Below are 24,538 nucleotides of genomic sequence, written 5' to 3' on the forward strand. Positions count from 1 at the left end.
GTTGCCTGACTAGTCTGTGGGACAGCTCTCCCAACTTTGGCATAAGCTACCAGATGTCAGTACGGAGGGCTTTGCAGGGTCGATAGGGCTGAGATTTCTGTTGTTGTTTCCAGTGCCTAGGTTGATGCTGGGTGGTTCATCCGGTTTCATTCCTTATCGATTCTGTAGCATTTTGCTACAACTGAGTGGCTTGCCAGGCCATTTCAGAAGGCATTTAAGAGTCAACAGCTGTGGGTCTAGAGTCACACGTAGGCCAGGCCAGGTATGGACAGCAGATTTCCTTCCCTCAAGGAAATATAGACAATGGTTTCATGGCCATCACTGGACTAGCTTAATTCCAGATTTATTAATTGAACTCAAATTCCACCTTCTGCCGTGGCGGGATTCGAACCAGAGTATTGCTCTGGTCTCTGGGTTACTAGTCCAGTGATAGTACCACTACACCACTGCCTCCCCATCACACTTCTTCTCCACAAGGGCTGTGTGATAGTCACTCCTACCAATACTGTCATGGACAGATGCAACAGGTAGATGGGTGAGGACGACGTCAAGTAGGCTTTTTCTTCGGGTTGATTCTCTCATGACCTGCCACAGGTCCGGCAGATACGTCAACAACACCAATGCCACTAGCCATGTAGTGCCATCAATGTAATAAAACATTCCAAGGCACTTCACAGGAGAATTCTCAAAAAATATGACACCAGTCCACAAAAGGGGAAATTAGCTCAGATGACCAAAAAGCTTGATCGAAGAGGTAGGTTTTAAGGAGGTCTTAAAGGAGAAAAGCGAGGCAGAGACGTCTAGGGAGGTCATTCCAGGGCTTAGGCAACTGAAGGTGAGGCCAGCATTGGTAGAGCGATTAAAACCAGGGATGCTCAAGAGGCCAGAATTGGATGAGCACAGATATCTCAGAAAGCTGTGGGGCTGGAGTATATTACAGAAATAGGGAGAGGTGAGGCCAAGGAGGGCTTTGAAAACAAGGATAAGAATTTTAAAAACAAGATGTTGCTTGACTGGGAGCCAATGTAGGGCAGCGAGCACAGGGGTGATAGTTGAATGGGACTTGGCGTAAGTTAAGACATGGGCAGCAGAGTTTTGGATGACCTCAAGTTTATGGAGGGTAGAATGTGGGAGGCCAGCCAGGAGTGCATTGGAATAGTCAAGTCCAGAGGTAATAATGGCACGAATGAAAGCATCACAGCAGATGAGCCGAGACGGGGCAAAAACGGGCAATGTTACAGAGGTGGAAATAGGCGATCTTAGTGATGGCACGAATATGTGGCTGGAAACTCATCTCGGGGTTAAATATGACATCAGGGTTGCGAAAAAACTGGTTTAGTCTTAGATAGTTACAACTTGTACAGGGTGTTGGTGAGGCCACACCTGGAGTACTGCGACAGTTTTGGTCCCTGTATTTAAAGAAGGAAATACTAACATTGGAGGCAGTTCAGAAAAGGTTCACTGGGCTGATTCCTGGGATGAAGGGGTTGTCTTATCAAGAACAGCTAAACAGTTTAGGCCTTTATTCATTGGAGCTTAGAAGAATAAAAGGTGATCTTATAGAAACATATAAGATTTTAAGGGGGCTTGACAGGATAGATATTGAGAAGATGTTTCCACTAGTGGGGGAATCTCGAACTAGGGGCCATAGTTACAGAATAAGGGGGCACACATTTAAAACTGAGATGCGAAGGAATTTCTTCTCGCAGAGGGTGGTGAATCTCTGGAATTCTCTGCCTCAGAGAGTTGTGGAGGCTAGGTCACTAAATGTATTTAAGGAGGAGGCAGATAGATTTTTGAAATCTCGGGGAGTCGAGGGTTAGGCGGAGCAGGCCCAAAAGAGGAGTTGAGGCCTGGGACAGATCAGCCATGATCTTACTGAATGGTGGGACAGGCTTGAGGGGATGAATAGCCTACTCCTGCTCCTATTTCTTATGTTCTTAGTTCTCAGGGAGAGGGATGGAATCGGTAGCTTGGGACTGGAGTTTGGAGCGGGGACTGAATGCATTGGCTTCAGTCTTCCCAATATTTCACTGGAAGATATTTCTGCTCACCCAGTACTGGATGTCAGACAAGCAGTCTGATAATTTAGCAACATTGGAGAAATGGAGAGAAGTGGTGGTGAGGTAGAGCTGGGTGTCTTTAGCATAGATGCGAAAACTAACAATGCCTTCGGATGATGCCGCTGAGGACAGCATGTAAATGAGAAATAGGAGGGGGCCAAATATAGATCCTCGGGGGACACCAGAGGTAATGGAGCAGGAAGAGAAGCCATTGCAAGTGATTCTTTGGCTACGATTAGACGGATAAGAATGGAGTCAGGTGAGAGCAGTCCCGCCCAACTGGACGACAGTGGAAAGGCATTGGAGGAGGATGGTGTGGTCAACCATGTCAAAAACTGCAGACAGATCGAGAACAACGAACAGTACAGCACAGGAACAGGCCATTCGGCCCTCCAAGCCGGCCTAAACTAAAACCTTCTGCACTTCAGGGGACCGTATCCCTTTATTCCCATCCTATTCATGTATTTGTAAACGTCGCTATCGTACCTGCTTTCACCACCTCGCCTGGCAGCAAGTTCCAGGCACTCACCACCCTCTGTGTAAAGAACTTGCCTCGCACATCCCCTCTAAACTTTGTCCCTCTCACCTTAAACCTATGCCCCCTAGTAACTGACTCTTCCACCCTGGGAAAAAGCTTCTGACTATCCATTCTGTCCATGCCGCTCATAACTTTATAAACCTCTATCATGTCGCCCCTCCACCTCCGTCGTTCCAGTGAAAACAATCCGAGTTTATCCAACCTCTCCTCATAGCTAATGCCCTCCAGACCAGGCAACATCCTGGTAAACCTCTTCTGTACCCTCTCCAAAGCCTCCACGTCCTTCTGGTAGTGCGGCGACCAGAATTGCACGCAATATTCTAAGTGTGGCCTAACTAAAGTTCTGTACAGCTGCAGCATGACTTGCCAATTTTTATACTCTATGCCCCGACCGATGAAGGCAAGCATGCCGCATGCCTTCTTGACTACCTTATCCACCTGCGAAGGACAAGGAGGGAAAGTTTACTTTTGTTGCAGCCACATAGGATGTAATTTGTGACCTTGATAAGAGCTGTTTTGGTACTGTGGCAGGGGTAGAAATCTGAGTGGAGGGACTCAAACATGGAGTTCCAGGAATGATGGACACAGAATTGAGAGGTGACAAAGTGTTCAAAGACTTTGGACAGGAAAGGGAGGTTGGAGATGGACCGGTAGTTTACAAGGACACTGGGGACAGTGATTGTAGTTTGAAGAGATGGGGAATGACGGCAGATAGAAAGGAGAGGGATAACACCTGAAGAGAGAGAACCAGGTGGGAAAGTTGAATGATCAACAGTTCAATAGGAATTGGGTCAAGGGAGCTGCAGGTGAGTCTAATGGACAAGATGAGCTTGGAGAGGGCATGTGGGAAAATAGGAGATAAATTAAAGAAAGATACGAGTTCAGGGCTAGGGCAGGGTGGAACGCTCGAGGAAGTTTGGCCTGGGGGGCTAGTGGAAGGGAGGGACAAGACAGAGGCAGCTGATCGGATGGTCTCGATCTTAGTGAGAAAGAAGACATTGAGCTCCTTGCACTTATTGTTGGAGGTGAGGGTGGAGGACACAGGGGAGAGGGGTTTAAGATGATGTTTTACAGTAGAGTCCTTCAGGACTCAATCAGCTTGAATAGTAGTGATATTACCAAGTTGCTCTTGGTGACAGACATTGAAGTCCCCCACCTGGAGTACATTTTATACATTGCTACCCTCAGTGTTTCTTCCAAGTGGTGTTCAACACGGAGCAGTACTGATCCATCACTCGCGGGAGGGCAGTAGGTGGTAATCGACAAGAAATTTCCTTGCCCATATTTGACTTGTGGTAAGCTTTTAATTTATATTAATATGCAAAGTTTTGTAGCAAAATTGAATTAAGTGTGTTTGATCGTAACTGTTGTTCTGTATGCTCAGCTTACTGTGAAGCAGAGCAGCTTAATGAATCGTATCTGGCTTTGTCTCACCAAGTGTTTGTTTGATCTGCCAATTGTGAAAGGCACGACCATCCAGTTCAGGTCACAGGAGGATATTACTGATACATCCCAGATTGTATTATCATGCAAGTGGATATAGGGCAGTGTGTGAGTTAGCTACCCCAAAAGTGAGATTGAAAGATATATTGAAAGAAAATATTCAATAGTGTGCAATTCGAAAAGAAAACTCTGGTTCTACTAAAGCAAAATTAATTTAATGCCTGTGGTAAGTATTATATCTAAAATATATAAGTAAAAAAGACTTGCATTTATATAACGCTTTTTACAAACACAGGACATCTCAAAGCGATTCAAAGCCAATGAAGTACTTTTTGAAGTGTAGTCACTGTTGTAAAACATGAAATGTGGCAGCCAGTATACACACAGCAAATCCCACAAACAGTGGTGTGATAATGACCAGATTAATCTGTGTTTCTGATGTTGATTGGGGGATAAATATTGGCCAGGACACCAGGGATAATTCCCCTGGTCTTCTTCAAAATAGTGCCATGGGATCTTTTACATCCACCTGAGCAAGCAGACGGGACCTCGGTCTAATGTCTCCTCCGAAACAGGCCACTTCCAATAATGCAGCGCTTACTCAGTACTGCACTGCAGTGTCAGCCTTCATTTTTGTGCTCAAGCCCTGGAGTGGGACTTGAACCTGATACCTTGTGACTCAAATGCGAGAGTGCTACCAACTGAGCCACAGCTGACAACTAAAATATATTAAAATTCTTATTCCTGCATGCAATTCATTATAAACTCTTATGTCCATAGGGCTCTCTTTAACATTAAATGTAAATTGCTGACCTGATGTCAATTTGACTAGTTGTATTAATCATCTTGCATCACTGCAACACCAGCAAGAAAACTACACTGAGGTAAAATCTCAAGGTCCAATAAGTTTTATCTGTTGATTGGGTTCACATAGTGGGATAGCATCAGGAAGAAAAAAAAGAGACTATTGGCATATTGCTTGCTCCAAGGCCATAACACAGAATTTCAAGTGCACAATTGTAAAATATTTTGGCTTAGAACAGAATATTAAATAGCTCTCATGAAATATGGCACTATAGAAATTGGTTTTGGCAAAAATCCTAGCCTATGATGAGATAGCTGATCTCAGGTAGTAAAAAAGAGCACTACAATTGTCTTCAGTTAAGAAGACTGGAAAATAACACTCCTTAATGCTTTCTAGTGACTCCTACTTTAGCAGAATATGAATTTGAGTTAAGAACAAGATCAGGTTCAGATGTGAATGGTCGAGCGCTCTGCTAACATTTAGTATCTACTCCCACCTATGAAGAAAGACCACTTGGATGAGTTACTTCTGCTTAGAATGACCACTCCCTCGATTTGTGTCGTTTAACCCACTTAACTTAAAGGGGACAATGGAGTGCAGCTCAGATCAATGGCATTTATTTAGTCTGTGCATCAACCAACTCTGTGAGCTGCAGGAAAGCATCAAACCTCCATTTCTTTTGTGAAGTATACTGTCAGTTTCACGTCACATTCGGAAATTTAAACACTAAATACAGCACATTCTTTAAATCAAACCAGCTCATGGAGCAATTATTTTACCAAGCTTATGGGACGAAAGAAACAACAGTTGTACTCTGGGAGGTCAGCAATTATATATCTGAATTCATGTGTAACAGAGAAAGCCTTTACATTTTTGTAAAGCATAGTCACCCAAGTGAAAATGTCTAACATAATTTTGCATGAAAATACTCTGGTAAAATTGGAAAGTTTTTTTTTTACTGTACTTATAGACTATTCAGATTTTAATTAATTCTGGTTGAACAAGGCTTTTTTCAGTCAGAAAACACAACATTGGCTCAGTCATAATAGAAATCTTAATACAGTGAAAACATTGTCATAGCAACCAAGATGTCACTATGGAACTGTTCTGGAATATTCAATCCAACGATACACAACTTCCACCATGACAACTTTTTACAAAAAAGTTTGAATAGGTTACCAATTAAACAGCATGAAGATAATAGTCTATAACTCATGATTTCTGTAAAATAAATTTCTAACTTAATAGGCATTAAAATCATTATCCCAAATGCTATCAATGATATGATATAAATTTTAAATGATGTTTCACAGAAATAAAATTCAATGCATTTTTTATTCTTTGAATATTACTCTAAATGTAGCACTGGGTTTGGGACTTTTTATAATACATTTTGAAAGCTGAAACCAGTGAAACATAAAACAGATTCAAATTAAACTAATAGACTTCAGAGGTTTTGTCAGGAACGCAAAGTTTTCAAACTTCTATTTATCCGTTGGTAGGGAAATTACATCCATTATGTGAAAGGGTCACTCTAATATTTTCCATGAATCACATGCTCAGCTGTTTGAATATGTTGCAATTACCTTAAATATACAAATGGCACCTTAGTACAAAAAGAAAAAAAGGCAAACTACGAAACTTCTGGAAACTTACATCTGGTTATAATTTAACTGTAATGAACAACTTGTTTCTAGACAACAGAAAGCCTACAGGGCCCCAGTTACACTCCAACTGCTATTATTAATCAAGCACGTATTGTACAGTTTCATGTCTCCATTATTAAACTGAAACCCCTTTGAGCAACGGAACACAGTTTGCCAAGTGATGTCCAAACATGCATACTGTGCAATGTAAAAAAAATTACGAGATTGTTCCGCAACATACCTTAAGAAGAAAATAAAATCTGTGGGTAAATCTCAATTATTCCAAAATCCGGAACAAACAAGTGAGTAATTCAATGAACTTATTGCTAATTAAAAACAACAACAAAGTCATTCTATGTAAGAGAAGAGTTCTTTGGGATTGGTAATAAAGTTGTTTCAATGTAAAACCACAGGAGCCATGGACTCCTATTTGACCTAGGAGTGTTGATGATGGATGCAAAGAGGAAACATATTAGGTCATAATTTACTGTCAAAATAATGGTGAGGCTAATGGTGCTCACCATTATATGGAAATGCTACAGCAACTTCAGGCGATGGCAGATGCGCTGTTAAAGATTTCTGTCAGAGATGTACCATTCTGCCAGTAGCTTCACAAAAACGACATCTTGTTGAATGGCATGAAGTTCCTATATGTGCACAGTAGATAAGAACTAAACCTGCCACAGAAAGCTCAGGTCTTGCCTATTTCAGTCCAAGTACCCTTTTAGTGACAGGATAAGTGTTGATTACCGCAAAACAACCTTGGAGTCTCATTCCTTCAGCTTTTAATTGCTGCCAGAGATTTTTTATTAAAATTTTCCTTTGTCTCTTTTTCCTTTCTCTTTTGATCCACTGTTTCTGTGCCTCTATTACTCTTTCTGTACCTTATTTGACATTGATTTTCCTTCCTTTGCAGTCTTTACGCTTTTAATTTTACAAACCTTCAATCTGATTGGCTAGGGAGATACACAAAATGTTGTCAAGAGTAAACAGGCGAGGGCAAGTCTAACTACTGCTGGACAACGTTCATTGTCCTGCAACTGCAAATTATGGTCCATTGTTTCCATCAGTCATAGTCACTGATAAATAGCAACGCTCACATATTCATGTGAATGGCTAAAAATCAGGAAAGTGGATCTGACTTCAATACATTTTGACAACTGTAGTTCATTTCTGCTTGTAATAAAGTTGAACAGAAGAAAGGAACATCAGGGTAGCAACAGACTTAAAAACAGTGAGCCTGGTGTTTCCACATGACTTCCTTCTAGGTAACAGTTTAATCTGGGCAGAATCAAATCAAACAGCTCAAAAGATCATGAAACTTTAAGCAAAAATGAGTTGCGCCCATAACTATGTTTGAATATCCACAATTCTTTACATTAGTTCTACAGTCCCTTTGCCCGAAGCAATCCTCACCCATAAAATTAGCCAAGCCCCCAATTTGGAAAGGTGAGTTTCCATCGATTCTGCTCGTTTGAGGTTTATTGTCCCCTGTAAGCTGTAAACTGATGCCATTTTTTGTTGAGGTGGACAAAGCACACAAAAGTTAAAACTTATTTTGGCTTTTTGTCCGTCACCCATCTCTGTAAAAATAAGCATACACATCATGTGTGCACATACAGGTATGGAAACACATGACATATGGGTCTGTGTGTACATATAATTATGGAAATGCATGGTAAACAGCAGCTTTACAGATATTTTAGCAGGCATTTAGCAACTCCATCGCATCATGGATTGTACAACTGTTATTGCAACATCATGTTATAAAAGGAACTGTTTCCCACAAGTTCTATACTGGCCCCAGTGATGTATGACACATATCAAGTCGTACCAGCCTTCTGAAACTTGATGAAGCTGTAAACCAGCCTCTAACATTTGTCTAAAATACTTAAGTTGTTCCTCTAAGATTCAATTAAAACCAGATGTGGCTTACAGGGTAGAAAGTCAGCAGAGCTGAGTGAGCAGTTCTAACTTGCAAGCAAAAAATCTTTTAAAGAAGATGATGTTACTTATTACACGAAGCCAAACAGTAACACAAGAGATCAGCTAACTCAATACATTTAACCAGTGGTTTGCACTCTGCCGCAATATCACTCGGCTCTTTCTCACTACCCCCATTTCTTTCCACCCATACTCAGTCTCTCTATTCTAAGACTTTCACTTTCTCTCCACCCCTTGCAGCCTTTCTTCACCCCCACCTATGCATGTTCTCAACTTGCACTCTTTTCCTTGGCCTCAGTTCTCAGTCTCTTCTTCCATTCACATTTTCCCCCCTCCCTCCCTATAGACACACTCTCTTCTTGCTACACCATACTCACTGAGAACAGACAGATACAAATAGACCGTTTTCTCCACATCACCACACTCGGTGAGGCATACTGATGCAGGGCCTCTGCAATTTACTCAACGCATTTTCTCTCTCAGCCGTTGACATACACTTGGTCAGTCGATACCTTTTAAAACCATTTTCGCCTTCTCTCAGGAGGGTTCTGGACAACGATCCACAGGGATTGGCATGCTTGTTAAAGACATCTCACTTTGTGAAGATGAACTATGCCCTAACATTTACTAACATGGTATATTGCAATATCGGAATCTCTATCAGTGCTCTGCTGTGCCAGTTAATAAAATGCTAATCCCAAACAAAATTGTGCCTGCTCAGCCTTTATGCAATAGTATAACAAGTTCCACTTGGTGCAACAAAGATCAAAGAACAAACTGTCAAGATGACCTGGTTTTCAATTTCAGTCTTTACAAATGACAAATTAAGTTTTCCAAACATAACACAATACTAAAGAAATTCATATCTTTGAATCTTCTCTGGTTGAAAGTTAACGTAATTCTTAAGCAGTGTAGAACCTTGGGAAAAATCAAAAATCTGCCAGCAAAAGGTCCACTTACAGCATTATTGTAAATTGGAACCTTTTGCTTTTAATTCTAAATTGTGTAATTTACCAAAATGGACCAGAAAAATTATGTTTTTCCACATAAGGAAGGAGTACATCAAGAACAAGATAGCCCAAGCAATTACCTCAGCAGCCTGTGTCTCTTGATGCAGAAGAGTCAGTCCTGTAAGATCTTCCAGGAACGAATGAGAAGAGTTGAATACATTAGCTAGGAATTGAAAACCTTCTTTTTCAAAGTGATCAAGGACCTGCAAAAAGACAAGGATTACATTAAAATCAGCAGAATAAATAGAGAATGCACAATGCTGGAATATAAACATAAAAACCTTTATAGAGGGAAACCAGAACAACTATAGCAACAGAAGAGAGCAGCCGGCTCCAAAACTCACCAACCCGGCATTTCGAGCCATCTGTTTCTTTGTTTCCCCTGCAGAGTATCAGCTAACAATCTTCTGAAACCTCATGAACAATGCCCCCTCAAATACAGACAGCCTTGACGATAGAAATGTATTAACTGTCCAAGATTTGAATATCAAATATATGGAGTTACTCTTTTATTTTCTTGCTGAAACCCTCAGTGGGAAACATTTATTTTGGGATGGATTATTTAACGTGCTTACCATTTTTCAAATTTGGTTCCCAAAATGCATGGTTAATGGTGTAAAACAGAGATATGGACCCTACTCTATAATTGTATTCTGTATCCTAATGTCTTCAGTGTCTGCAGCTCTCTCCCCTTCCTCATGGGCCTAATTGTTATGGTTAGGAGCTTGAATAGGGCTGAGAGATTGGAGATTTTGCACCCTCATGAGTGATAACCAACTAGCAGTGGTGCTCATCCTAGTAAATAGCCTGGGATGCTCCTTAATATCTTCTATGGCGCGGTGACTTCCATGCAACATGTTTGGGTGCTGGCACCAAAGAATCTTGCTACACTGTGACTGTGTAGCCAAGAATGCACCTGCCCTTACAGGATGGTGCACAGCTCCCCTTACATTTCAGAGGAACTGGGTGATTGGAAAGTTTGGAAGATCTACATCACGAACTCTCTGACCCTGATATCTCCATCCTCCAACCTTCTGACAACGGAGGGTCAATGTTCTCTTGATGTATGAGATACACATAAGTGCCAGTCCCAGTGATGGTACATTAGGCTACTAATGCCATCCACCTACAGGGTCTGATTTGTAACACATCAGGAAGGTGGGCTGGTTCATACTAAAATGTTAGCAGTTTTTTTTTTAAGAAAATTCAATTTCAATTGACAAAAGTGAATAAGATGCAGCAAGTTGACACAGTGAGGAAAGGTGTAATCTGCAAGTGAAACAATTTATTGCTTTAGACGCCCAAATGTCTATGTTGTGTTATGTGACTGATATCCTTCACCACAAAATGATGCAATAACACTTCAATCATGTCACTGGTTCAAATAATTCAATGATAGCCCTTCCATTTTTTTTTCATACATTTACATATTTGTTTGGACAAAAATCATGTCTCATTTTATTGTAAGAGAATATATAATTTAGTCAACCAAGCTAAAGACAATTTGTCAGTTCTAGCATTTGAACTTTAACCAAATCTCATGAAAATATCTATTCCCATCTGACTTGTTGCACATTTGCATTCATCTATTTGATTGTGCTTTTTTGGCAGTAACATGAGCAATAGATTAAATTTTCAAATGGAACAATGGTACAATGGTGTTAGCAAAACTTTTGTTTTATTGAGAGACCAATGTAAAACGGCCCACAATGTAGTACATAAGCCAGCTTGAAAACAAAAGTAAATTAGGAAGTAGCAGTCAAGTGATCCCAAACTAAGGTTTTAAAAACTGAAGAATTTAGGAAGCGAGAAAGGCTGAGCAAGGTAAAGAGGTCCACAGTTTTAAGGAGTTTATGCGGTGTTGATTTTAATAGAACTCTTTACCTACATCTTCTTAATAACAGTAATCATGGACCTAATTGGCAACACCACACTCAAGGACAGTGCAAATCAACTTTCCTTTTTGTTTTAAGTTTGCTTACATCCCTATTCTCAACAGAGACATGAAGGATTTCTAACCAATAAATCTTATCAGCCGCAACAATAGGGCTGTTTTGAACTCTACTCGCCCAGCAGAAACTGGGCCGGTGGGTAGTTAAAAACAAACATGTTACTTATCCACTTAGACCTCGATCATTTTGTGTCATTTCCTATTTCAACCGTTTTCCTATTTTTCCAGATAAAAGGTCACAGACCTGAAACGTTAACTCTGTTTCTCTCTCTACAAACGCTGCCTGACCTGCTGAGTATTTCCAACACTTTGTTTTCATTTCAGAATTCCAGCATCCGCAGTATTTTGTTTTTATAAACCTTTCCTCTGTGAGGCCAGGGTTGGTAGGAACGTTCTTCTGTGCCTCACAAGGGAGGTCATGGTTTCCCTTGCCCCAAAAGTACTTCCATTAACTTCCCTTAGTGCTTTCCAATAGCCTCCAGTTACCCAAACTTCCTCTTCTGCCCGCCGGCCAGCTCCCACTTCCTGCCTGTTGTGGGTCATCAGATGGCCAGCAGCACATAGATGAGGGCTGCAAGTTAAAATATCCCAGGCCAGAAGCTTAGGCCCGTGAGTTTTTTTTGCATTTGTGCCCCCACACCTCCACACCTCCCCTCAACCCCACCTGCCTGATACCCATTCAAGCACAACATTAAAACCTCCCTGAATTAAACAGTGACAGAAACATTATAAACTTCACCAGCGCAGTGCAGCATTCCCTCAACACTGCACTAGAGTGTGCGCTCAAGTCTCTGGAGTGGGGCTTGAACACACAACCTCTGCCAAAGACTACAGTGGTACTACTGAGCCAAAGCTGACACCCAGATAAAGAGAATGATCTCCCTCACTTAAGGTAAAACTAGTGCTCCAGAATTATTAATTGAGTATGCTCAAATTACACATCATTGATCCCAGTAAAAACAATACACATAAAAATGGTGATTCTGCAACAGAATTTTCTTGGCCCATTTTTTCCTACTGCGTGTCCTGAAGGTGGTGAATCATGCTTGGTTATCGTTCCATAGGCACCAGCAACCTTCTAGCATAACATCCAAATTGCCAATTTTTTATATGTGAGTCCAGTCAGTGAGTGTTGGCAGGTGTTCAAGTCTAATCATGTCTGCACTCAACACCCACACCACAAGCTGCAACTTCCCACTGAAAGGCCCAACAAATATTTTTATGGGTAATTTTCTGTATTACATTCTAAACTACAAAGATATGATTAAAAGGCAGCATGTTACTTAAGTACAAATGATGCAAGTTGACAGATTTTATACAAATGCATTTAGTAAGATATATGTGGTCATTTTATTAGCTTAAAGCTTTCAGGTGGTGAATGAGCTCAGCACTGGATTATAAAACAAACAGATTCATTTTCACAGAGCCTTGTTCATCTTGATTGATCAGGAGAGTTTCTGTTATCGTCACGCTAAACAGGGAGCACCCTGTGATCCAAAATTGGAGGAATTAAATTAATAGTTTGAACAAACTCACTTTCTGAAATCACATCTGACACAGATTATGTGGATTTAGCAATTCTGAGACTTGAGTATCAGGCCTCAGTCTGACATTTATCCCAACTCTTTTTTTAAAAAAGCTTATTTGGTCTCAGTTTCTGGAATTTTTACAACCTGTACAGCGCACCAATGCTAATTTATAATTATTACCATACAGTTGTGTGTCTCAGCTAAAAATACGAATGCAATCAGACTTGCTGAAGTCCACATTTAGATAAACTTCAATTGGAGTACCCCGTTGGCTCAGCTGATAACTGCTCTGCTTAATACAGCATGGCTTCGTCTTTAGACCCAGATGTGGTGACTTTGGTGCACTGGCATTGAATTGGCAGCAGCTGAACGCAGCATGAATAGTAATTACCGACAGCAACAAGCACTGAACCTGGATGAATTTCTGGGTTTAGTTTCATTAGCAAATGCTGGCTGAATTGCAGGTATGTATAATGCCTGGAATTGGTAGCTCGTCCATTAGGGGTAGGAAATTTCATGCTGTTGTAGGCCTCAAAGGCCAGCAGTTCTCTACTGCAGGCCAAAGGGAGAGAGCTTGCTTAACATGTCCCTCAAATAGTCAAGCAAGCAACAGGATGCTTTGGTTTTCTGACAAGATTGGTATGACTGTTTGCCAATGTCCATTATTTACCCCTTCTACTGTTCTTAGTCATAGAGAGATATAGCACCGAAATAGGCCCTTCAGCCCAACGAGTCCACGCCGACCATCAACCACCCATTTATACTAATCCTACATTAACCCCATTTTCCTCTCACATCCCCACCTTCCCTCAATTCTCATACCACCTACCTACACTAGCGGCAATTTACAATGGCCAATTTACCTATCAACCCGCAAGTCTTTGGCATGTGGGAGAAAACTGGAGCACCCAGAGTAAACCCACGCAGTCACAGGGAGAACCTGCAAACTCCGCACAGACAGTACTCAGAACTGAACCCGGGTCGCTGGAGCTGTGAGGCTGCAGTGCTAACCACTACGCCACTGTGCCGCCCCTGTTTTTCCTGGAGAACAATGCTTGAAAGAGGAGAGAACCTGCTTGCTTCCACCCCTTTCAAAGAGATAGCCCAAGAGATCCATAGTAGGTACAATATGGTGGAAGCAGAAGATGGGAAAGCTGGAGGCCTGGCCTGAGCCGAGGGTATGTGGCTAACCTTTCCTGATTCACTCCTTCACTCACTGTTTTAATCACCGTGACCGCAAAAATGAGCATCAATTTCTTTTGCCATTGGAGGGAATTGGACCCAACATGTCACTGCCACCAAAATTACATTTTAACGCTTGTCGACCTCGTCTTTCTCTAGTTCTGTCAGGTGATTCAGAGTGGAGCTCCAGCGAGTTGGACATGGAAAGCCTGCCTGAAGATGTGCCGTCATTCATTCTTACGATGCAAAGCACCAGCTCTGTAATGTCCATTACACAGGATTACAGATAGTGACATTGAGAGAAGCGAGAAATAATGAACAAGTGAGCAGATGAAGATGTAGGAGGCTTAGGAGGAAACAGAATCAGCTAACTCAGGGGCCAGCTTGCATCCATCCTCTGCTGAAGAGCAGAAGCTCAGGGGCCCAGCTTTAAAAATATATTTACTGAGCATGAGAGATTTCTGAAGGCATTGAGTAGTATGTTGCTGCAGGCATCTGAAGGTAGAGAGGCAGGGATGCAGCAGAATGTCTTTGAGTAGCTTTCTACCTCCGACCATCCTAGATCTGCCAAAGAATGGCAATGGGGAGAGGAGGAAAGCCTGAGCCCAAGTATTTATTGCAGAGTTCACATCCGATGGTAAAGTGAACTTACAGAACAAAAAATAATCAACTGGACAAAACTTAACTTAAAAAATAAAAACTACTGCTTTAGTGAAACACACTAAAACAGCAGATAACATTTAAAATCTGATCATTTGATCTGGGGTGTGAATGTGACCCACTTTTTTCAATAACAAAATGTATTTAAAAACATTCATTCACACCAAGTATAAATGTTTAGAATTGCACAAAGCATTAATCATTCGAGCAGGCTGATGTAGTGCTAATGACCAATTTACAACAGGGTCCAATGGTAAAGACCGGAATAAAACATGTTATTCTCTGGACGGTTGCCTATAAAAATAAAACACAACTAATGTTTTATGTGACACTAAATAACTGTTTTATATAAGTGGTACAGCAGCATAGCAGCTGGTTATGGAGTGACCTGGGAGAAGGTCTCCCGCTCACTCAACTTGGGTATGGTGCTTTGGGAGGGTCTGAGAAACAGAAAAGAAAATAAACAATATGAAAAAAATACTTTTTACCAAACTGTGAAACCCTGTCCTCCTGCAATCGAAATGAAAATGTTACCGTGACAACAATAAAGGAAAATTTCAAGACATACAATGAGCTAGTTTCAAAATTAGAAGCATGTATTTATTAAACAATTGTAAGGAGCTTTGCAGGAACTAAACAATGTAGACTCAGCTTCTGTTGCTTTGAAACTTTTTCTCAGCAAGTCTAAGGCTGAAGAAACTTACCACTGGTGAGCATGCTGTGCACTTGTCAAATGCTAGACTCGCTGGAAGGACATTGTCAAACCTCGACAAAAAGCCACGGATCTAGAAGAGAGGAAAATGTTAAATGTTGATATGTAAAGGGTAGTTGGCTGCAGTAACTGTAGGGTCCACAGCTACAGCCTAAACATCAGGGATAAACATGGCCAGTACCGGTGTTATTCTCCACATGAGCCGCCTGGTCTAATCCCACCTTTCTCCTTGGGCTACAGGGGAAAGGCAGGGATGTGGGACTGGCTGTGTAGCACTTAGAGATCTGGCATGGACACGATGGGCTGAATGGCCTCCTTCTGTGCTGTCACCATTCTATGATTCTATTTACCTCATCACAGCTCTTCATAACCTCAACTCTAATGAAAACCTGGTTACTCGCAATTCCCTCTTCAGAACCCTCTTCCTTGGTACTACAACTATGCAATTTCTGTTGCTTTTCCAATCTTCCTCTAATAAGGTATTTAAAATTACACACAACACACCAACTACAGCCTAACTATGGTGTTGACATCCTTTCTTTTGTATTCCTGTATATCAGGATGCTGGTAATGACCTGTGCATATAGGAACATAGGAACAGGAGGAGGCGATTTAGCCCCTCGAGCCTGTTCTGCCATTCAATGAGATCACGGCTGATCTATGACCTAACTCCATACATACCCGTCTTTGTCCCATATCCCTTAGTAACTTTGCATAACAAAAAACTATCAATCTCAGTTTTAAAATTAACAATTGATCTAGTGTCAACTGCTGTTTGTGAAAGAGTTCCAAACTGTTGCCACCCTTTGTGTGTAGAATTATATGCTAATTTCAATCCTGAAGTGTCTGGTTCTAATTTTAAGACTATGCCCCAGGTCTTGGACTTACCAACCAGCGAAATAGTTTCTCTCTATTTATCCTACTGGTTCCCTTTAATATCTTGAAACTGTGATCACATCGCCCCTTACTAAATTCCAGGGAATGCAACCCTAGTTTGTGTAAACTCCCCTCACGGCTTAACCCTCGGAGTCCAGATATTATTATGGTTAGCCTATGCTGCGCTCCCTTCAAGACCAATATTTGTTATTAATTTATATTTGTTATGTCAATATTGTTATTGGTTTACTGAAGAGTGCAGGAGGGCATGCCAGAAGCAGCACCAGGCATACCTAAAAAGAATGAGGTATCAGCCTGGTGAAGCTACAACACAGGACTACTTGCATGCCAAACAGCGGAAGCAGCATGCAATAGACAGGACTAAGCAATCCCACAACCAATGGATCAGATCTGAGCTTAGCAGTCCTGCCACATCCAGCTGTGAGTGGTGCTGAACAATTAAACAACTGACAGGAGGAGAGGCTCTACAAATATCCACATCCTCAACGATGGGGGAGCCCAGCACATCAGTGCAAAATACAAGGCTGAAGTATTTGCATTCATTTTCAGCCACAAGTGCTGAGTGGATGATCCATTTTGGCCTCCTCCTGAGGTCTCCAACATTACAAATGCCAGTCTTCAGGCAATCCAATTCAATCCACGTGATATCAAGAAACAGCTGAAGGCACTGGATACTGCAAAGGCTATGTATGGGCCTTGACAGCATTCCGGCAATAGTACTGAAGGCCTGTGGTCCAGAACTTGCCACGCCCCTAGCCAAGCTGTTCCAAAACAGCTACAGCACTGGCATCTACCCGACAATGTGGAAGATTGCCCAAATATGTCCTGTACACAAAAAGCAGGACAAATCCAAACCGGCCAATTACCGCCCCATCAGTCTACACTTGATCATCAGCAAAGTGATGGAAGTGGTCGCCAACAGCCAAAGCACTTGCTTAGCAATAACCTGCTCACTGATACTTAGTTTGGGTGCCACCAGGGCCACTCAGCTCCTGACCTCATTACAGCCTTTGTCCATACATGGACAAAAGAGCTGAACTCAAGAGCTGAGGTGAGAGTGACTGTCCTTGACATCAAGGCAGCAGTTCACTGAGTATGGCATCAAAGAGCCTTAAGAAAACTGGAGTCAATGGGAATCAGAGGGGAGACTCTCTGCTGATTGGAGTCATACCTAACACAAAGGAAGATGGTTTTGGTTGTTGGAGGTCAATCATCTCAGTCCCAGGATATTGCTGCAGGAGTTCACAGGTAGTGTCCTAGGCCCAACCATCTTCAGCTCTTCATCAATGACCTTTCCACCATCATAAGATCAGAAGTGGGGTTGTGTGCTGATGACTGCACAATGTGCAGCACCATTCGCAACTCCTCAGATCATGAAGCAGCCCTTGACAACATCCAGGCTCTGGCTGATAAGTGGCAAGTAACATTCGTGCCACACAAGTGCCGGGCAATGACCATCTCAAACAAGAGAGAATCTAACCACTTCCCCTTGACATTCAATGGCATTGTCATTGCTGAATCCTGCTATATCAACATGCTGGGGGTTACCATTGCCCATAAACTGAACTGGATCAGCCACATAAACAAGAGCATGTCAGAGACTAGGAATTCTTCCGCGAGTAACTCATCTCCTGACTCCCCAAAGCATGTCCAACATCTACAAGGCACAAGTCAGGAGTGTGATGGAATACTCTCCACTTGCCTGGATGAGTGCCGCTCCAATAACACTCAAGAAGCTTGACACCATCCAGGACAAAGCAGCCTGCTTGACTGGCACCCCATCCACCCTCAACATTCACGCCCTTCACCACCAACACACAGTAGCAGCAGTGTGTACCATCTACAAGATGCCAAGTCACCAAGGCTCTTTCAACAACACCTTCCAAACCCGCGACCTCTACCACCTAGAAGGACAAGGGCAGAAGATGCATGGGAACACCACCAACTGCAAGTTCCCCTCCAAGCTACACATCATCCTGACTTGGAACTACATCGTCATTCCGTCACTGGGTCAAAATCCTGGAACTCTCTTCCTAGCAGCATTGTGGGCGTACCTACACCCCAAGGACTGCAGCGGTTCAAGAAGGCAACTCAATAACACCTTCTCAATGGCAATTCCTAAGGGAAGGCGGTGACGTAGTGATAATGTCACTGGACTAGTAATCTAGAGCCGAGGTTATTGCTCTGGGGACATGGGTTCGAATTCCACCGCGGCAGATGGTGAAATTTGAATTCAGTTAAAAAATCTGGAATTAAAATCTAGTTGACTGGTGACCATACAACCATTGTCGATTGTCATAAAAACCCATCTGGTTCACTAATGGCCTTTGGGGAACGAAATCTGCCATCCTTACCTGGTCTGGCCTACATGTGAGTCCAGACCCACAGCAATGTGGTTGACTCTTAAAATGCCCTCTGAAATGGCCGAGCAAGCCACTCAGTTCAAGGGCAATTAGGGATGGGCAATAAATGCTGGCCTAGCCAGCGACGCCCACATCCCATGAACGAATAAAAAAAAATTCTTCCGAAGGTGTGGTGCCCAGACTGTTCACAGTACTTCAATTGTGGCCTTATTAGGACTTTGTTTAGCTAAAGCATGACTTCTTGTCCCTTGCATTCTATTCCTCCAAATATAAAGGCCAGCATTCCATTAGCCTTTTTGATTATTTTCGCTACCTGTTCATGAGATTCTAATATCTAAGTACTTGGACCCCCGCCCCCTTGAAGTCTCTTTGGACCTACACTGTTACTAGCTTTTCACCATTTAGCCCCATTCTATCCTTTTTAGGTCCAAAGTGAATGACTTTACTTTTGTCTACACTGAAGTCCATTTGCTACAGTTTTGCCCATTCACTTAATCTACGTATATCTCTTTGTAATATTATGCTTCCATTTACAGTGCTCACAATCCCGCCTATCTTAGCGCCAATAGCAAATTTGGATTTGTAGCTTTCTATCCCATCAAGTAAGTTGCTAATAAATACGGTGAGTAGTTGAGGCCCCAACACAGATCCATGTGGGACACCACTAGTTGCATCCTGAGAATTAGAGTACCTGCCCATCATCCCTACGCTCTGTCTCCTGCTACTCAGCCAATTTCCTAACAACGACAATAATTTGCCTTCAAATTCCATGTTCTTCAACTTTTTCTAACAGGCTGTTATGAGGGACTTTATCAAATGCCTTCTGGAAGCCTATATGAGTAACATCCATAGACATTCCCCTGTCCACTGCTTTAGCCACCTCCTCAAAAAATGCAATCATTTGGTCAATCATGACCTATCCTTTACAAATCCATGCTGGCTCTCTCTGATCAGCTGAATATTTTCAAGGTTTCCAGTTATCCTATCCTTGATTGTAGACCCTAATAATTTCCCAACAACAGATGTTAGGCTAACTGGTCTATAATTCCATGGCTTTCCCCTCTCACCTTCCTTAAATAGTGGAGTGTCATGTGCAATTTTCCAATCTAAAGGAATGGCTCAAAAATCAAGAGAATGTTGGAAGATTATAGTTAGGGCATCTGCAATCATCTGTTATCACCAAATGTGCACACCAAAGTCCTGCTGGTTTCCACTCCAATTAATATCTGACTATTTCAGGAGTACTGGCCTACCTTATCCTTTCTTCCAAAACATACTCAATCACTTTTTTTTAAAACATTGAACTGAATCCACCACCTATCTGCCCATGTAGAAATAGCCAAAAATGAACAATATCTCCAGATGCCTTTAAGTAGGCATGTGCAGCGCTTATAGTCTGGTGGGCAGTGCATAACTTATATCCCACAATATAATTCCAATCTTGCTCTCACTTCAGTGGAGCATAATTCCAGCCCTAAATTCAATTTTTAATTTATAGAGCCTGTAATGAATGCATTAGATGAAACCATTTTTGTTTCCTCAAAAGACTGCTTATGAATTCAAGCTGCAACAAAATATATTTCTTTGATTGTGGCACCACCTAGAGTCAACAGCTGCTACTGCATCAGAGGCATCAGACCCCAATCCTGCTTTTCTTAAAAAAAAACAATTTTCAATGATCATATTGTTTAACCACTTAAATGAAGAGTGGAAACACTAAACTATCAAAATAATCTGTTCAATAGCAAAACAATATGCATTAGTGCCAAGAGAATTAAATACTCAAGCTAGGATTATTTTCAATAACTGTTAACCAAAAGCAAAGTAAGGGAGTTGAGCAGGCTTTTGATAAGAATATCAATTGAAAAACACAGATTTATGCTCTGTTTGTTCGTGAAGTAGGTTTTCTTCCTTGACTTTTAGCTTTGGTCACACCTGGTTTGAAGAGCTTCTATCCAGCAGTATAATAGCACAGCTAGTTCAATCAACAATACACTGTGCCATGGAGCAGCGGGAGTTGGGTCGGTGCCCATAATTATACATACGAGTTCCTGATTTCAACCAGGTTGCCATGGGAATACAGTGGCAGACAACTGCTTCCCCTTAAGAGAGAAGGGTGAAAGGAAGAATCAGGTCATAACATTATGGTGCACTTTGTAGGCAGGTTGCAGATTTGGATTTTTTTATTTGTTCCTGGGATATGGGCATCATTGTCTAGGCCAGCATTTATTGCCCATCCTTAATTGCTCGAGAAGGTGGTGGTGAGCCACCTTCGTGAACCGCTGTACATCCATGTGGGGTAGGCACACCCACAGTGCTGTTAGGAAGGGAGTTCCAGGATTTTGACCCAGCGACAGTGAAGGAACGGCAATATAGTTCCAAGTCAGGATGATGTGTGGCTTGGAGGGGAACTTGCTGGTGGTGGTATTCCCATGCATCTTCTGCCCTTGTCCTTCTAGTTGGTAAAGGTCGCGGGTTTGGAAGATGCTGTCGAAGGAGCCTTGGTGTGTTGCTGCAGTACATCTTGTAGACGGTACACACTGCTGCCACTGTGTGTCGGTGGTGGAGGGAGTGAATGTTTGTCGATGGGATGCCAATCAAGCGGGCTGCTTTGTCCTGGATGGTGTCGAGCTTCTTGAGTGTTGTTGGAGCTGCAGCCATCCAGGCAAGTGGAGAGTATTCCATCACACTCCTGACTTGTGATTTGTAGATGGCGGACAGGCTTTGGGGAGTCAGGTGGTGAGTTACCCGTCGCAGGATTCCTAGCCTCTGACCTGCTCTTGTAGCCACGGTATTTATATGGCTACTTCAGTTCAGTTTCTGGGTAATGGTAACCCCAGGATGTTGATAGTGGGGGATTCAGCAACTGCAATGCCATTGAATGTCAAGGGGAGATGGTTAGATTCTCTCTTGTTTGAAACAGTCATTGCCTGGCACTTGTGTGAGGTGAATGTTACTTGCCACTTATCAGCCCAAGCCTGACTGTTGTCCAGGACTTGCTGCATTTCTGCATTGACTGTTTCAGTATCTGAGGAGTCGTGAATGGTGCTGCACATTGTGCAGTCATCACTGAACAATCCCACTTCTGACCTTATGATTGAAGGAAGGTCATTGATGAAGCAGCTGAAGATGATTGGCTCTAGGACATTACCCTGAGGAACTCCTGCAGTGATGTCCTGGAGCTCAGATGATTGACCTCTAACAATCACAACCATCTTCCTTTGCACTAGATATGACTCCAACCAGCGGAGAGTTTTCCCCCTGATTCCCATTGACTCCAGATTGCTAGGGCTCCTTGATGCCATACTCGGTCAAATGCTGCCTTGATGTCTAGGGCAGTCACTCACCTCATCTCTTGAGTTCAGCTCTTTTGTCCATGTTTGGACTAAGGCTGTAATGAGGTCAGGAGCAGAGTGGCCCTGGCGGAACCCAAACTGAGCGTCACTGGGCAGGTTATTGCTAAGCAAGTGCCGCTTGATAGCACTGTCGACAACACCTTCTATTACTTTACTGATGATTGAGTGTAGACTGATGGGGCGGTAATTGGCCAGGTTTGATTTGTCTTTCTTTTTATATGCAGGACATATTTGGGCAATCTTCCACATTGCCGGGTAGATGCCAGCATTGTAGCTGTACTGGAACAGCTTGGCTAGGGGCGTGGCAAGTACTGGAGCACAGGTATTCAGTACGATTGCCGGAATGTTGTCAGTGCCCACAGCCTTTGCAGTATCCAGTGCCTTCAGTCGTTTAGATTTTTAGACTTGGAGATACAGCACTGAAACAGGCCCTTCGGCCCACCGAGTCTGTGCCGACCATTAACCATCCATTTATACTAATCCTACACTAACCCCATATTCCTATCACATCCTCACCTGTCCCTATATTCCCCTACCACCTACCTATACTAGGGGCAATTTACAATGGCCAATTAACCTATCAACCTGCAAGTCTTTGGCATGTGGGAGGAAACCGGAGCACCCGGAGGAAACCCACGCAGACACAGGGAGAACTTGCAAACTCCACAAAGGCAGTACCCAGAATTGAACCCGGGTCGCTGGAGCTGTGAGGCTGCGGTGCTAACCACTGCACCACTGTGCCGTCCCCACATGGAGTGAATCGAATTGGCTGAAGACTGACATCTGTGATGCTGGGGATTTCAGGAGGAGGTCGAGATGGATCATCCACCCGGCACTTCTGGCTGAAGATGGCTGCAAAAGCTTCAGCCTTATCTTTTGCACTGATCTGCTGGGCTCCCCCATCATTGAGGATGGGGATATTTGTGGAGCCACCTCCTCCAGTTAGTTGTTTAATTACCCACCACCATTCATAACTGGATGTGGCAGGACTGCTAAGCTTAGATCTGATCCGAGGGTTGCGGTATTGCCAGAAGCCTGCCTATCTATCACATTTCTTGGCCAGGATGGCTCAGTGCATGGAAAGACCATTAGAAAGTGCAGAAAAAAAACAAAATATTTCAATGGGAATGTCTCACCATTAAAAAACTCCTTTCATAAGTTTGCACTGCTGGATATGCTTTCTGTCTTTTCCCCCTTGGTCAGAATCTCTACCTGCTTTTTAAGCTCTTTTAATTATTACATTTAAACTGTTAAGCATAGGATCCTTCCGAGCATATATTATTTGACTGGCAAGCAGCAATGCCAGGAATACAGATCAAATTATATTGTTTGGGCCCAATGCTTGAGTGGACTCCCTCAGGCTACAAAATGCAGCTTCTATAGTCTCTCCTCACTCTTGGAATCCTCTCCCTGTGGCTTTAACATCCTTCCTAAAGTAGGGCTCCAAAAAGTGGGGCGGAAAAGACTGCAAAACGTCTGGGATCTGACGAAATCTGACAATTTATCAGAGAAAGATAAATCAAATTATTTTCTTAAATGGTGAGAAACTAGAAACTGTGGAAGTGCAAAGGAATTTGGGAATCCAGATACATAAATCACTAAAAGAACACAGGTACAAAAAAATAATCAAAAAGGCTAATGGAATGCTGGCCTTTATCTCAAGGTGACTGGAATACAAATGGGAGACGTACAGAACCTTAGTCAAATCCCATCTGGAGTATTTGGTTCATGTTTGGGTACAGAGCCTCAGTGCACTTTCACCAGGGCTTAAAGAGTTAAATTATGAGAACAAATTACATAAATCATTTCCTCTGGTGGGAGATCTAGAACAAGAGGGCAGAATTTTAAAATTAGAGCTAGGCCATTCAGTAGCGAAATCGAGAAGCACTTTTATACACAAATGGTCAGAGAAATTTGGAATTTGCTCCCCCAAAAGCCTGTCGTCACTGGGCCGATTGAAATTTTCAAGACTGAGGTCGACGGATTTTTATGAGGAAAGGGTAGCAAGGGGTGTGGATCAAAAGTGGGTAAATGGAGTTGAGGTGCAGATCAGATATGATCTAATTGAATGGCATACAGGCTCAAGGGACTGAACTGACTCCTCCTGTTCCTATTAACTAAATAAATACAAATCATCTTGTTCAGTAATTGGGCTTAAAATCACAGTAAGTTATACTTCACATTTTCAATGATTCATCAAGATAAGTTTGCTCTGAATAAGGAAACTGCTTTAAAACAAGTTCCAGGAAGTTCCCACAAAACCGCTTTGTGGATAAAATGGGAGAAGACATCTCTTCCTAACATACTGTGCCAGAGCGGTAGGTTGCAAAATTACTCACCTGATGGGGGACAAGTCCAAGAGATGTCGGAGGCTCATTCAGCCGGTCATCACTGCTGCTGGCTACTGCGTACCCACTGCAAAGCCAACAAGTGGTACTA

The 24,538-nt window shown here is 42.5% G+C and overlaps 1 protein-coding gene across 4 annotated transcripts in view; it reads right to left on the minus strand.

Annotated features, from left to right (window-relative positions):
- atg7 (ATG7 autophagy related 7 homolog (S. cerevisiae)) overlaps positions 1-24,538 on the minus strand; it is a 202,028-nt gene that overhangs the window by 85,610 nt on the left and 91,880 nt on the right. For all 4 annotated transcript variants that reach the window (XM_068051846.1, XM_068051848.1, XM_068051847.1 and 1 more), the window contains 3 exons: positions 24,439-24,514; positions 15,476-15,556; positions 9,530-9,652 (listed from right to left, as the gene is read on the minus strand). In XM_068051846.1, coding sequence (XP_067907947.1) covers positions 9,530-9,652; positions 15,476-15,556; positions 24,439-24,514 — 280 coding nt within the window. The remainder of the gene's footprint in view (positions 1-9,529; positions 9,653-15,475; positions 15,557-24,438; positions 24,515-24,538) is intronic.

Source organism: Heterodontus francisci, chromosome 19 (genome assembly GCF_036365525.1).
Source record: "Heterodontus francisci isolate sHetFra1 chromosome 19, sHetFra1.hap1, whole genome shotgun sequence".
In the NCBI taxonomy this organism is placed as follows: Eukaryota; Metazoa; Chordata; class Chondrichthyes; order Heterodontiformes; family Heterodontidae; genus Heterodontus; species Heterodontus francisci.